General features: G+C 27.7%; 1 protein-coding gene across 1 annotated transcript in view; it reads left to right on the forward strand.

Annotated features, from left to right (window-relative positions):
- The window catches only part of Atg7 (Autophagy-related 7), a 34,193-nt gene extending 19,493 nt beyond the window's left edge, over nucleotides 1–14,700 (forward strand). The window contains exons 10-15 of the mRNA XM_075373043.1: nucleotides 1,769–1,969; nucleotides 2,348–2,470; nucleotides 5,232–5,347; nucleotides 6,890–7,022; nucleotides 10,231–10,350; nucleotides 13,569–14,700. Coding sequence (XP_075229158.1) covers nucleotides 1,769–1,969; nucleotides 2,348–2,470; nucleotides 5,232–5,347; nucleotides 6,890–7,022; nucleotides 10,231–10,350; nucleotides 13,569–13,610 — 735 coding nt within the window. The 3' untranslated portion in view covers nucleotides 13,611–14,700. The remainder of the gene's footprint in view (nucleotides 1–1,768; nucleotides 1,970–2,347; nucleotides 2,471–5,231; nucleotides 5,348–6,889; nucleotides 7,023–10,230; nucleotides 10,351–13,568) is intronic.
- The last annotated feature ends 1,172 nt before the right edge of the window (nucleotides 14,701–15,872 follow it).

The raw sequence follows: 15,872 nt of genomic DNA on the forward strand, positions 1-15,872 counted from the left end.
TGCTGGAATATAGAGGTAATTGTTGTGGCTTCCCACCAGTTGTAAGATATGTAGCATTCATTTGTTGCCGAGGTCCACAGTGTGAGGTTTACACAATTGTGCAGGAAATAGTGTAATGAGTGATGGTTCTGTGAGAGAATGGTGCAGAAAATCCAGGGAAGGATGAACTAATGTACAAGGAAGGAAGAGGGCAAAATTACATCGTTAATGATGAACTTGTTGAAAAAATTGTACATGCTATTTGTGATAAATGCCTGCTTCACAATTTAAGTGAAAATCTTCCTCACATTTCAAGTTCTACTCTTTATGGAATTGTTACAGAGTTTTATAAGTATTGTGGATATTTGGTACTGAAACAACTTACAGATGCTGACAAAATGAAAAGAATGGGAATGGGATTGATTTTTTTTCAGCAATATCAGAATAAAGGAATTTAATTTCCTTAGTATTGTTAGTAGAGACAAAACATGGATTCAGTTTATCAATATTCTGACAAGAGAATTGTCCAAACATTGGATGCACATATATTCTCTGAACAGCCCAAAAAATTTGTAAAAACCTTTCTAACAAAAAATGTTTGGCTACTGTGTTTTAGGACTATAAAGGAAGTTTGTTAGCAGAATTTATAAAGCCAGGTATTACAGTAACTACAGACATATATTGTGAAGCATTGACTAAGCTTAGAAGAATAAATGGATCTATTAAGCAAGTTTAAGTGGCAGATTTTTTATAATCCCCCTTATAGCCTTGACTTGGCACTGTCTGAATTCTATCTGTTCATTTAATTGAACAACTGGCTGGCTACTTGACACTTCATGTACTTTGGCGGTGCTGTTCTTTAAAAAGGGAATTGGCAAGTTGGTGTCACAATTCAAGTGCTTTAATTTGGGCGGCAGTTATGTCAAGATGTATTACAAGTTTGTATATAGTAAATTTTTTCAGTTTTTTTATTACTTGACTGTAGTTTAATTTATAAATAGGCCTAATATACATTGTCCCTTCAACTGCTCTAGTTTAAAAGATTGGCTTTGTTTAAGCTAGTGTTTGGAAAGACAACATCTGGTCTAAAGTAATCTCTTTATCCAACCCATTATTTTTACCATCAAATGTCATACTAAAAGAAGTGTGAAGAAAGTTGTAGTACTTTTGAAGAAGATGCCCACAGCCGATCTCTAGTTAGTCAGTTAGAGGTTACATGGCACCACTGAAAGGAGAAAATAAATAAATTAAAATTATAATCTAACTTTATATAAATAAATATAATTATAAGTATAATCTAACCAAACTTAACCTTTGCTCGCTAACCTTGACTAGCGAGCGTTGGTTAAGTTTGATTTGATTAAATTTATACTTTTAGATGTATTTATTTTTTATATATATATAAATATTTATTATACAGTGCACCTTCAATTTACGCGGATATTACGTTCCGAAAAATTTCTGTGTATAGAAGATGGCGTAAATATTGTACTCAAAAAATACTGTACTTAATTTTACTATTTTATTATTGCACTATCATTGTATTATTTTAATGATATTACAATACAATGTATGTATTTAAAAGAAAAAAAATATGTGCTATTTATTTATTTTCTTCTTTTAGTGACGCCATCTAACAACTAACTACAGATCGGCTGCAGGCATCTTCTTGAAAAGTACCAAAGTTTTTATATCTAACATTTTGTATTGATTTCATAATAATTAAACTGATTTTCTAGGTTATTCAGTTTCCTAACATGATGATTAATGAATTTTTATTATTATGTAGAATGCTGTTGGTGTTGTAATGGATATTCCAATGCCTGGTCATATAACTAGTGATAAAGGAACAAGTAGTGTGCTTAGTGATGACCAGTTAGAATCTGATTACATTGCAGAACTTATTCAAAAACATGATGTCATATTTCTTTTAACAGATTCTAGAGAAAGCCGATGGTTACCGACTATGTTAGCAGCTTCTATGAAAAAGGTATGCGACACATTCCTGTAAAATTATACTACTTATCCTCTTAATGTATACTTAATTTTTAATTACCCATGTTAGTGGTGAGAGAAATTATTAGAATGTGCTTCAGCATAGATATAGAGAAAGAAAGAGTGGTTGGGTGAAATTAACTTCTTAATAAACATATCTTTTTTGGAAAATTATGACTCACTTGCTTACCTCAAACATTTTCCTTTTCATTTTTTTTTCAAAGATTGCAGTTGTCTTTGATGATCAGCCAGTAATCTTTAAGGTTGAGTGAGATATTGTACTAAATTTAAGGAGATTATTTTAACACAGCTGTTTATTGTATTGATTATCAAAATTTATTTTTGTATATTGTTTTTGTTTCTTTTTTTTCAGTTAGCTATAACAGCAGCTCTTGGGTTTGATACTTATTTAGTGATGCGCCATGGTATTCATGATTACACTGTTTTAAAACCTCTTGGTTGTTATTTTTGTAATGACATTACTGCTCCTGGAAATGTATGTACTTATACAATAATTATTATTATTTTATAAAAATTGATTATCTCCCTTTTTTGTATAATTACAGATGTGATATCAATTAGTTACTCAATGTGTTAAAATATTCTAGTTTTACATCTATGTATCAGATATTCCATTTTTAGTTTTTTAATATCATGATAATTTTATGGTTTTATATATTTCTCTTAAAGTAAAATTTGTTATTCTAACATGATTATATTTACAGCTTTTGTCTTGATCTTATATCTGATTATTTTACCATTAACTCATCCGTTTATTAAAAAATGTAAACTATAAGTGAATCAAAAGTTACTGAATACCCTCTGAAACATACTTGATCTTGTACTGGCCAAAATTATACGCAACATAAGTAGACACATTTATTAGTCAAAATTAAATTAATATTAAAAAAAAAAAATCCTTTAAAAGCTGCAAACAATAATATCATAATTAATATTAAGTAACAATAATTAATAGTGAGGTAAAATTAGGTAATAAATGTGTGGGTAAACCACCCATAGGAGTAATGGTTAAATTTATCAACTAGCATTGCATTTAAACATCTAAAATACAGTACAGTGTATGTATTTAAAAGAAAAAATATGTACTATTTGTTTATTTTCTCCTTTCAGTGATGCCATCTAATAACAGCTTGTTTAATTTTTGAGACTTGTTTATTCAGGTGAAAGGTTTTGGTTTTTATTTAGACTTCATTGATTTATAAAACTGAAATTTATTTTATTGGTAAATAGTTGAATGTTATAAATTATTTTGGTTATTGTAATTTTCGTACATTTATTTTGTATTTAGTTTAACAAGACTACAATCTTTTAATATTAGATTTATATGAATTCACAGCTGTTTTGAAGCATGTTGTGATGATTTTTAATGATAATTGATGTGTTATTTGAATGTTTTTAACGTTGTATATGAAAATTTTTATTATTCTATGTGAGTATTGCTTTTGTTTATATCTTTATATTAAATACTTGCTCCCCATCGCAGCTTTGCCTGTAAATGGTTACTTACATTTCCCGTAGCGGTAATCTTTATTTTTTGTTTATTAATCAAGTAACTGGAGCAGGTGCAGTCAGTCACACATATAGTAATGGTGGCAGTGGCTGTGGTGGTTGAGCCACAGCGCCGTATACCTTGCATCCCTTTAAAAAATCGGGATAAAAAAACCCCAAAAAGGTTTTTAAATATTTATCTAAAAAGTATTTGCAAGCCCAAATCTACTATATATCTCGTTTACTATAGGCAGGGTTGGAAAATTTACCATCATTGTTCAAAACCTTTTTTACCTTTCTTCATCCCCTTTCAAGGTCAAATTTCAAAAATCAAGAAATTGGTTTATTGGCATGATGATTACACTCATCAAAAATCAAATTGATTTCTTCATTTGTTATCAAAAAATTAAAAAAAAAAACAGGGTTTAAAAAAATTCAAAAACCAATTTTAACCCTTGAAACTTGAATTGAAACTCAAAAAATGTAGAAATTGATTTTTAGGTGGTCATAATCAATCAGTTAAAACCCAGATCACACAATGATAGACACTCACAGTTCACAATTCATTAAAGTTTGTACTTCAAATGGTAAATCTCCACTATTATATTATGTAAAATAAATAAATATATATATGTATGTATTTTTTAGACATTCTTTGAGATGAAATATATCCAAAAACTTCAGTTATGTCAAGAAACATGAGTAAAAATTTAGTTGCAAAAGATTGGGTGCTTTTTTTTTGTTTATCTCAAACAAACAAACAAAATTCCTCTTTATATAATAGTATGGATATAGATTATTTTATTATTTAAGGTAAATTTAATTCCAAAATTGTATAATATTATTTATTCAATAGTTTTGAATCATTCAGTTCAAACCGTGTTCACAGTTCATAAATTCAATTCATTAAAGTTTTTGCTTCAACCAGCAAACCTCCACTACTACATATATTTTTTTTTTCTAGTTGAAATATGTATCCAGAAACCTTCTCAGTTATGCTAAGAAATATGGAGTAAAAATTTAGTAGTTATATATAGGGCATTTTTTTTTTATCCAAACAAAAAACCCTCTTCCTCTTTATATAATGGTATTGATTATTGACGTGCCCTCTTCAGTATATATTTTTTTAACAAAATAAAATACTATTAATATGCTTTTACCAATAAAGTTGCTTGGTTTGTAGTGAAACTTGTGTTTGATAACATATCTGAATAAGTTTTTATGTATGGATTTTAAAGTTGTAAATAATGTTAAAATAAATGTTTTAATTCCATATCCCTGTCATTGTTTTGAAATTATATTTCATTATTATATTAAATGTAACATTTGTTATATTTTCATTCCTGGTTTTTATTCTGTTGCTGTTAATTTCTTGCATTGACATGTTTTCTTATGCTGATAAGGGTAATTGATATTAGGAAAAATAATAAATATTAGGAAAATCATTATAGTGATATATTATTAACTGCTTTTTTTTCTTAGTCATACCATATTATTTATTTATTTCTGCATGTTTTTAATTATACTGTCAAGAAGGGTTTCAGAGGAAAGTCAGTTGAGCTAATGTAATTCCATATTTTTAATCAATGAAAGGGTTTTTGAGATCGAATTGGAAATTCTTGAGATTACCTCAGACAACAAACAAATAAATAAACATACAATGTACCTTATATTCACATTTTTGCTATGTTGTTATTAAATTCATAACTTTTATTACAGTAATAATAATGCTTTTATTTTTTTAACAGTCATTACGAGATCGAACATTAGATCAACAGTGTACAGTAACACGACCTGGTGTAGCAAATATAGCAGCTTCACTTGCTGTTGAATTATTTGTTTCTCTTTTACAACATCCATCAAGGTCAGGCATTATTTACACAATTTTATGTTTTATGATTGAATGTTTTAGAATTCTATGCAAAGTTCCTCATTTAATTTTTGTAATGGAAAATAAATCAATTTATGCAAAAATTCAATTGTGTGATATTTTATTTAACTATCTGTGATACTATACAGCTAATATTAAAGAACACAGAAAACATAGAAATGTTTTGGTAGAAACTGTTGAATAAAATACAAAATTAAATATAATTAACATCATAAGGAATTTAAATGTAAGCTGGTATGAACTCATATTATATATAAGCTTAATTTTTTTACACTATTTAATAAGGAAAATGAGATAAATGATTTAATATAAATACAGAATAATAAAGTTACATGTGTTAAAAAGATAACTTTTAAATGCATAATAGCTTCTGGTACCTTCAGTTATAATAGTTGACAAATTTCAATAATGAAAGAACTCAGCACGATTGATAAAAAGGAAATTATAAAAATTAATTTTGAAAATAATGTCGTTCTTTCCTCAGTAACTTTAATTTTTTATTTATGAAATGTTAATCTTTGACTGAAGAAAGAATGAAATTTTTCTTCTATATTTTTAAATATTAAATTTTCAATCAATTTTATATTATACCTTTGAATTATTTTTACAGTAGCACACTACCAATCATTAGAATGCTGTAATCACTTATATAGATAATGTTAAATGAAAAATACATAGCAGTATGTGCTATGAAAGCTCTTATGAAGAAAAAATTCTTTAATACAAGTACTAATTGTTATTTTATTCATAGATAATGTTTGCTCTCTTTTCAGATTATCAGGTACACATGTTTTGATTTAAAAAAGTGACAAAAAAATTTTCATGGTTGAAAATTAGATTTTTAATTCTTTTTTTAGCAAAAGGCATAATTTATGACCTTATCCAATCCATCAATTTGTTGACTTGAATTTGATTTTTAAAATCTGACACAAAAACTGATCTTTCACTTTAAGGTTCTTTGGTATTTCTGTTTGAGATGGCTTTTATTAACTAACTTTTATTTCACAACAATTCAGTTTGCTTCATTTGACTGTTTCCTCACAATAAACAGTTTGTTGTAAGTAATAATCAGTTTGTTGTAAATATGATTGTTGTATTCAGCAATTAAAAATTAATTGAATACACCTTGTTTTAATACTTTTTTTCATTCTGAAATAATCAGCCCCACTTTTAAAACATGCTGATCATAAACACGTCCAATAAACAATATAGGTTATATAGTTATAACTTCTATATAACTAAGTTTATTAACTAATAAACTTATAGTTAGTCATAAGTTAATATAGTTATATAAGTATCACTCACATCACTTTTTCTCTATCTATTCTTGTGAAAACCAAGCATACATATTACTTTACAGCCTATCTTTGAATGTTAATTTATTTTTTCTGACAGAATGCTATGACCAAACTTCTAAAAAAAGTAAATATGAAAAACTTTTCACCTTGTATTATAGTTTGATATTTTTAACTAGTTTTTTAAATCTACTAAAAGCAATAAAACCTTTTTTTTTAGAGGAATGGCTACAACTAAAGATGAAACTATATTGGGAGAAATACCACATTCCATTCGAGGATTTTTATCAAGTTATACACAAATGTTACCTGCTACACCAGCCTTTGATAGCTGTATTGCTTGTTCATCAAAGGTTTGCTGTATATCTTTTTTCTGCTATATTCTTAAGCACATTGTTCTTTATTTATTTTAAATTTGTACAAATGCTTTTAATACTTGATTTAAATGAATAATGATAATGATATGCTTATCATTTATGTTAATCCACACTCCAGTATGGCAGTAAAGTTGTGTTGTTGCAAATTTTGTGGTTGTTGGGATTTATGTTTTCTAAATTTTTAAGTTTTTATTTTGTTTTATTTTATGTAATTATAGAATTATGTAGTAGCTGGATTATGTGGGATCCCGCAAAAGGGATAATATATTTATATATATATATATATATATTTTTTTTTTCTGTGTCTGGTGGCTATGTTGTTTTTTGAGTTTAATTGGCACAGTGGTCAGTATGTTGATGAATTATTTGAATTTTCAGAAAGGTTTATATACATATGTATAGAACTGTTCTGTATCTGGCAGTGAGAATAATAGGAGATTTTGAATACAGTTTAGTATTCTACCAGTGATATTTCTCTGATATAGTGTGCTTTTTCATGCTATAATTCTTGTTTTTATATTTGATAGTAAAATGTAAAACATGTAGTATTTAATATTGCACTTGCATTTTTGGGTGTCAGTATTTATGCGCAAATAAAATACTGCAACGCAGCTCTATCGTAAATGTATATTAATCCTTGTGTAATGGGATAGTTGAAAAGAAAACCAACTGTCGTGTGGCAGGTTTACAGAATAATTTGTTAATTTAGATGTAATTTGTAAAATATGTGCCACCCTGTATTTTTGGCAGAATACATAAGCTTTTACAAAATTAGCAAAATCTTTTGAAGTGCAGACATAACAAGGTAGAAAGATCTAGTTCAGATGAAATAAAACGTATTTTCAAATTTATATTACATATCTTTTTATTGAAGTAAAAACTTATTTAGGCGCTGCACAGTTTTGGATGGACATTGAAAAAGTCTGATCCATCAGGCTCTGAAATGAAATGCTCATTTAAGCGAGCCAAGTGTGGGAGACACAGTCTACAGTCTACAGATCAGAAGTCTGATCTGTCAGGTTCTGTGTATATATGTTATTCAACAGGCTTCAAACAATCACTTCTGTGTTAACAAATTTCATTTCTAACAGGAAGGGAATATCATAAAATTCATTAAATGTTCAAAGTTTACATACACATGTCTCAGACATTGATGATGATGTTATACATAATTAACTGTGTTACTTTTATTGGTCAACAATTAAGAAAACATCAATAGTCAAAATTTTCATTGTGTTGCTAAGTTTTTGAGATCTCTGTGCAGAGCTACAGAAGTAGCTATGCAGAAATAATAGAGCCACAACAAACATTGTAAGTTCATAAATGGCATTTAGTAATTCTCAATCCTAGGTTTTAACAAATCATCAATTGGAGAAATTTGTGTACTAAAATGTGAAACAGAAAATGGACTAATAATCATAATGACAGCAATTTACATCTCACTTAATCAAATTGTAAAGCAGGGTCTGCTTTGTTGAAACTACAATTGAAAAGTTTTGTTTAAATATTTAGACATTTAAGTCAAAAGTATTTATCTAATATTTTAGTTACCTCAAGTTCGTTATACTTCAGTAATGCATGTGGAAATCAGTTTGAAATACTCTCTGATATTGGTGGAGTAGGAATAAAATGTGTTTAGACCATAATATAATATTCGAAAGTCAGACAGGAGAAAATTAATTAGAAAGACACTGGCAGTCTCTCCTATCAGTAATTTCTCATTAATTAAAGCACATTTTTAATATCTTAATATCTACCTATACATGTAATAAAATGATAACTAGGGTCATCCCTGAACATACAGGAAACAAAATCGAATGGACAGATTTTAATAAAACTTTGCAGATTTAAACTGAGGCTTGGTCATTGTTTCTAATTAGAATTATCACAATATTCCTAATGGGGTTAAGATATTAAAGATATTCCATTAAAGAAAAAAAAATTAATCCTTTTACTTCATTATATTTATAACACCATGGTTAAAAAAGATGACAGAGTTCAGATGTATATACTAATCATCTAACCTATCGTATAAAATATTTAATATTTTATTTGTCTATTATTATTATTATTATTGTTTTAATTAGTTTAGATTAGAATTTTTTGGGCAGTTTAGTGAGCAAACCTTTTTGGGTTCTGATTTTTTATTTTGACTGTTGATGTTGGATTGTCAAAAATTAAAAAAATATGCCTTCAAGAAAGAGAAGTAACCTTTCTTATTATTCAAAGTCCGCTAAAAGAATAAATATCTCGGCCCTCTGAACAGCTAAAGTGAGAATGAGGGAAACGGATGAAAAAGAGCTTATCAGTCTTTAATTGGTACTTATCAGTATTATTCTCACTACCATGAAGATAAAGAATGTAGCAAATGTCCAAAAGCAGAGCCCTGACTGGCTAGTGATTAACATAATTTTAAATAATTAATTATTGTACTTTTACTACATGAATTGATAAGATTGAAATTAATTAGGGTTTGCTAAGTCTGTTAAGTGAATAAAAGTGAATTATTTATGTTTTATAACTCATTTGTAAGTTATGTGTGTCTGATTGTAGTCAATATGTCATAGTTGTAGATGAAATATATTCAAAATGGCTTGATTCATTTTAAAATTTGTCAGCTACTGATTGTTTTTAAGTGTTTTTAAATGTTGCCATATTCAAGGTAATCTTTGTAAAAGAATTTTATATTCATAAATTTTTCCGAAAATGTGAAAACACATAGACATTTGAAAAATCAATGTTTTATTTATAAATAAATAGTTTTGGTAAAAATGACAGATCTGTATTTTCTTTAAGGAAAATTGTTTGATTGAATATAATTATTTATACAGGTTATCATTTTTTTTTTTTCATTTTGTTACGTATTGGAGAAACTTATAATCCAAACTTGATAAGACTGAAACTGGTTCCAATCACCAAAAATCCAGCTTAACCAGAAGTTTTGTAATGTCCAAGTTTCTGTTGTTGATGGTATTGAAACTTTGGTCTATTTTTCTGTTAGACTATTTAATTAATTATTTAAATTAAACTTCTAATTTTTTCATTCTTACCCTAGAATAATTTGAGTCCATTATAGTTATGCAGGTAACAGGTTACATAGTCTTTAATCATGTTAAATTAATGTTTCCAGTAAAAATATATTTTGTCTGAATATGAGTGTAACTTTTAATATTTGGTTTTGTAGGTTATTTCAGAGTACAAAGATCTTGGAAAAGAATTTTTAAAGAAAGTTTATGAATCTACAACATATTTAGAAGAGGTTACTGGAATAACTGCATTACTTATGGCAAAAGAAATAGAAGATGTCAGTGAACTTTTATTTATTTCTGTATTATAATATGTAAGCTTCTAAACTTTACTGTATGAAGTATGATCTGATAAAATAACTAAAATTTAAATATGAAACGACACCTATAAATGTGTAGTCTGGCTGTGACATTTGTGAATTACAAATATGCATAAGACTGTGTCATTCAGATTTTTAGTTCTATTCATGATTTATTTCTAAATTCTTAGAAAAGGTTTGTTTGTATGACTCCAGAATATCTTCATTCCTAATTTCTTGAAACATGAAAATGGTGATTTTTTTAATAAATGAAGGTATTAACTCTGGCTTCTTGAACTAGCTGTTTTGCAGGATCGTTCATAACATTTAGTACAGTATACTCTACTAAATTTTAGTTGTGTGGCTTTGCTGTGTTACTGCAACAACAAAAAAACATAGAAAAAATTTAATTATACCATTAAGATTCATCAATCTTCTTATGATTAAAAGTATAAAACATCACTTTTGTGTCATTTTTTGTTTTCTTTCAATTAGCATGAAAATAAATAGAAACACCATATTCCAGGAGATTTTTTGATAAGTAAAATTTAGATAGCTATTAAAAAATAACTGATGTGATAAAAATTAAATTAATTTTCTAACATATTGTTAATCTACCTCTATTTATCACTATTTCAAGTCCATTAAACAATTTTTGAAATTCTAAACATTTTTTTTTTTTTTCAAAAGAAGCACATACGAAGATCTGACAGGTGTTTTGCGGTAAATTTGGTATCATTGAAATTGTCTATGCAATGTAAATTTAACTTTAACAGTTTGAAATCTAAATGCTGGAGGGGTGTAGTGGATGTAGAATTGAAAATACTTTATGAATTAAAAAGGCATATGTGGAACGGTAGTTCTATTGTTCAAGTAGTTGGTTGGAAGACATTATGAAGTTGGAATTTTATATTATTAACATGTTTACAATTTTTTCATGATGTTATTATAGTATTGTTCAGTTGAAGCATTTTATGCACTATAGGGAAAGTATTCATCGTATACCATTTTAATTCGTAAAATAGTTTTGAATTACACCCATTTTATTTTTTGAAATTGTTAACGAGTCATATTCATGTTGCATTGACGATTCCAATAATACTAAATTTATAATTTTCATTTGCTGTCTGTCTGTTTTGAAAAAAGCTATAGGCGTTTTAAAAATCATTTAATTAACTGGTAATCAGCAGAGTGATAAATAAGCATTAGATGAACAACATGTTAGAATATCACATTTTTATCATGTAGTTAATTTTTTAGACCTGTCTAAATTTTATTTTTCTGAAAATTTCTTGAAAAACTGTTTTTTCTATTGCACCAAATAAAAAAGAAATGGAAAAGGACACATTTCTTTATGCATTTTACGTAAAAGAAAAATGATTATTAATGATTTAATTAAATTTTTCTATAATTTTTTTGACGACACCATAACAAGATGAAATCATTCACCAATTTCTATCACACTTAGTATATTCATTATCATTTTGTAAACATTGTGCCTCATCAATGATACAATCTTGTTTTTTCAACTCATAAGTGATTTCTCAAACTTTAATAAAAATTTGAATGACTGATAATTTTTAAAAGTCATAAATATTTTTTTTAAACTAGCTTTAACATGTTTAGTTTTGCTGCTTAGACATATCTCTAATATTATGCTTTCACTGACTATGCAATGATGCATGTAATATTTTCTAAGTCTACAGTAGGTGTAAGTGTATTGTAGTGAGAAATACTGGTTGTTCGAAGATTATCTGAAGAACTTTGGTATTGAATAACTTATTTATTTAGGTATAAAAACAGAGTATATGAAATTTTTTTTTACCTGTAATCAAAGGCATCATTTAATTAATGTCCATCAATCATTCATTAGTCGGTCAATTAATTAATCATTAAAGACATTAATTAATCCAACCGGTAATTAATTTCATGCCATGTTCATTGTGTAACTTATCCACATCTATAAGTTCAAATGTGTTAACTATCCTCTCCTTAAAGTCATCAATATTCACTACAAGAGTTTTGTATATATTATCCTTGATGAAAACAAATAAGGAAAAAATCACATGAAGTTATATTTAGTGATCAAGGTGGCCAAGCAATTGGTCCATCACGTCCAATACAGCAACTTGGGAATGTGTAGTTGATGGATTCACGCATTAATAAACTCCAGTATGGTAGCGCCCCATCTTGTTGGAATATGATTGTATAATAATTTCAGGTTGTAACTCTTCAAGCTGAGAGTAAACAAACCCTTCTAACAAGTCCAAATAGATATTGATGTTAACTGCCATTTCCACAATGAAAAAAGGTCTAATCACATGATCATTAAGCAGTCCACACCAAACATTAATTTTTGGGCTTTCTCTAATAAGGTCAAGTGAAACATGTAGATTCTGCGATTTCCATATTCAAACGTTCTAAGTGTTCACTGTTTCAGACATGTGAAATGTAGCCTCGACTGAGAACATAATTGTTATTTTGTAGTAATCATCAATTTCAATTCTTTCAATCATTTCCACAGAAAATTTCTTTCTAACATTGTGATCTTGTGGTGTAATGTGCTGCATTATTTGTAATTTAAGACATAATTTTAATCTTTTTTGCAAAACATCATGAATGGTAGATCGTGGAAGATTTAATTCACATGCTGCACTTCGAGTTGACTTCCCAGTGCTGCAAATAAAAGACTGATGATCTCCATTTTTTCATTTGATGTTCTAGGCCTGTCTGCACTCTTCTTATGTTCAACACTGCCATTCTTTAAATTTATCATACCATGAACAAATACTTGTTCTAGAGGGTGGCTCTAAGTTTTACAAAGTTCTAAAATTGTGTCGAACTTTTGTGTCTGATTTTGTTTCAATAAACCACTTTACGCATTGAGCTTTCATCTGTGGATTCATAGCAACTTACATGTGATTACGTATGCAATCACAGTGCTGTCTAGTATATGCCGAGGGAAACTGTATAAGTTGCCTGTTAAAGACAGCCCAACTATTCATTAATAGGACTATTACATTTTTTTAACAAGATTACAAAATTGTTCAGATAATTCCCATATACCCAGTATATTACTCTTTGGCATTCAGAACGTTCTAAAGTTTTGAATGAGTAGAGTTATGTAGTCTAATATAATTAAATTATAATATAATTTTGTTTTGGTGTATATGTTATATTTTTTGTTTTTTTTCCAGGTGATGGTGCTTGAAAGTGATGAAGATATTGATAGCTCTTGAAATATTTTTTGAAAGGTTTGGTAAATCTAACCCTGAGCTTTACAAATCATAATTCATAAACAAAAGCTTATGAAGATAAATGACACAGTGTCTCTTTTTATTTTACGTAAATGTAATTAGTTCCAAATAAGTTTATTTAGCGAAGATAATATGAATCTTTCACACAGATAATATGAGCAGGCTTAATAATTTAAAAATTAATTTCTTACAGTTTTATTAAATATAATAGAAACTGAATAACATGTCACAAGACAGTTCTTTTATATTTGCTAATTTAATTTATTATCCTTTTGAGAAAGTAAAGGGAATTGGCTTATAATGTACTGCTGATTGTAAAGCTTTATCAATTTTTACTTCTTATATTGATTTAAATTCTTGTAAGAATTCTTTGTGAGTGACCAATACGTACAAAGATTTAGTGTATGATTATTACTTAAAAAAGAGTTATTCACAGTGGCAAAATAATGTGCTTTTTAGGCCAAAAGATGATGAAACTCCAATAAGCAGTAGGTGTTCTGTAATCATAATTTGTGTCAAAAATTAGATCATTGATATACAATAATTTGTGCCACTTTCTAGTTGTTTGTACTTGGGCCACTAGTTGAGGTTATTAATATTAAAAAATACTGTAGCCAATAACATTTTAAATAAGATATTTCTGGAAAGTCATTGTCTCAAGTAATAATATTTTTAGTTCCATCATGTAAGTTAACTTCAACTTTATCAAGATATTTTTTCATTATAATAGATCTATTTGTATGCTTTATTTCATTGTAGTATTCATTATTTTATAGCCTGTAATGCTTTCTCTTTCGTACTTAAATGAGGTTGTTTGTTAATTTATCACCCATGTAAATATAGTTGCAATGAAAATTATGTAACTATTGTTTTACCACAGTTGTCCAGTTGTATTTTCATATGTATGATTCATCAAATAAAATTTTAAACAGTATTGAATTACAAATATATGTATATTGTATAATATTTTCTGAAAATACTGTATTTAATAATTTTGCCTAAGAATGAGAATTAAATGTACTGTATGTTAATTATTATGAATATTATTTTTAATTATATATTTTAATAGAGATGTAATTTTATTTTTATTTTTTTCCTTTTTGATTTTAACTTAAATTTTGAAAGTGAGTTGACAGTAGTTTTTTCTCTTTCACATTGTCTAATGTTTCAGAATATTTATTTTTTTTTTTTTTTTTTTTTTTTTTTTTTTTTTTTTTTTTTTTTTTTTTTTTTTTGTGTTACCACTATCATGTTTGTATTTGTATTTACAAGTGTTATAAGAAAACATTATTTTTATAGGCAATTTTAAATAGGGTGCTGTTTTTGGTAATATATAAAACAAAAGCTTAAGCAAAATTTCATCAACCAAATGGTTAAGGAATGTTATCACATTATTTAATTTGTATTTTTTTTTTTTTTTTTTTGTAGTATTAGTTGGTGTCAACTACACGCCCTTAAAATTATAGAATGGTGACTTTTGAAATGTTGCAGTTCCTAAGGGAGCTGTTTACCATACTCATTTTTTTTATCAAGTTAAAAAAAAAGCTCACAACACAGTTGTGGGACTTTCCCATCATGCAGCTTTTTTCTGATACACGGTTTACACACACAACTTAATTTATAATTTTATTTAAATACAATATTTTTTTTGTTTATTTAATTCAATGATTCTAACTAAAGCGCGCATGCATACTGTATTTCACTCGCACAGGTGTGGCGGTACTAGCAGCCACTAAATAAATTTTTACATTTTAAATATTATTAATTTATTTAATTCTACTGCCTTCCACATGCTTAGTATGAGTTTCAACTCCGTTCAGCAAACACGTTATTTTTGACAGCGCCATCAGTGAAGTTGTGTTTTTGTTGTGCGTTACGAAAATGGAGCATTGGGATTTAGAGCAACGTTGTGCAATGTTAAACTTTGAGAATCCACAAGTGTGACCTCTGAAAAGTTGAAACAGGCCTATGGGGAACGTTGCTTATCAAGAGCACAAGTTTTCTGCTGGCACAAATCATTTTTGGAAGGCCGAGAACACGTTGAAGAGCAACCTTGCTCAGGGAGACCTTCAACTTCAAAATCTGATGAAAATGTTGAGCGTGTAAGGGTTCTTGTGAGATCAAACCGTCATTTAACAATAAGGATGATGAATGAACAGTTAAATTTCACTGTACATCAAACAGTACGTAAACAGTTAAACACATGATGTGTAAACAGTTAAAAACTTTCATCGTACATCAAAT

This window comes from Lycorma delicatula, chromosome 8, assembly GCF_047948215.1.
Source record: "Lycorma delicatula isolate Av1 chromosome 8, ASM4794821v1, whole genome shotgun sequence".
NCBI classification, from domain to species: Eukaryota; Metazoa; Arthropoda; class Insecta; order Hemiptera; family Fulgoridae; genus Lycorma; species Lycorma delicatula.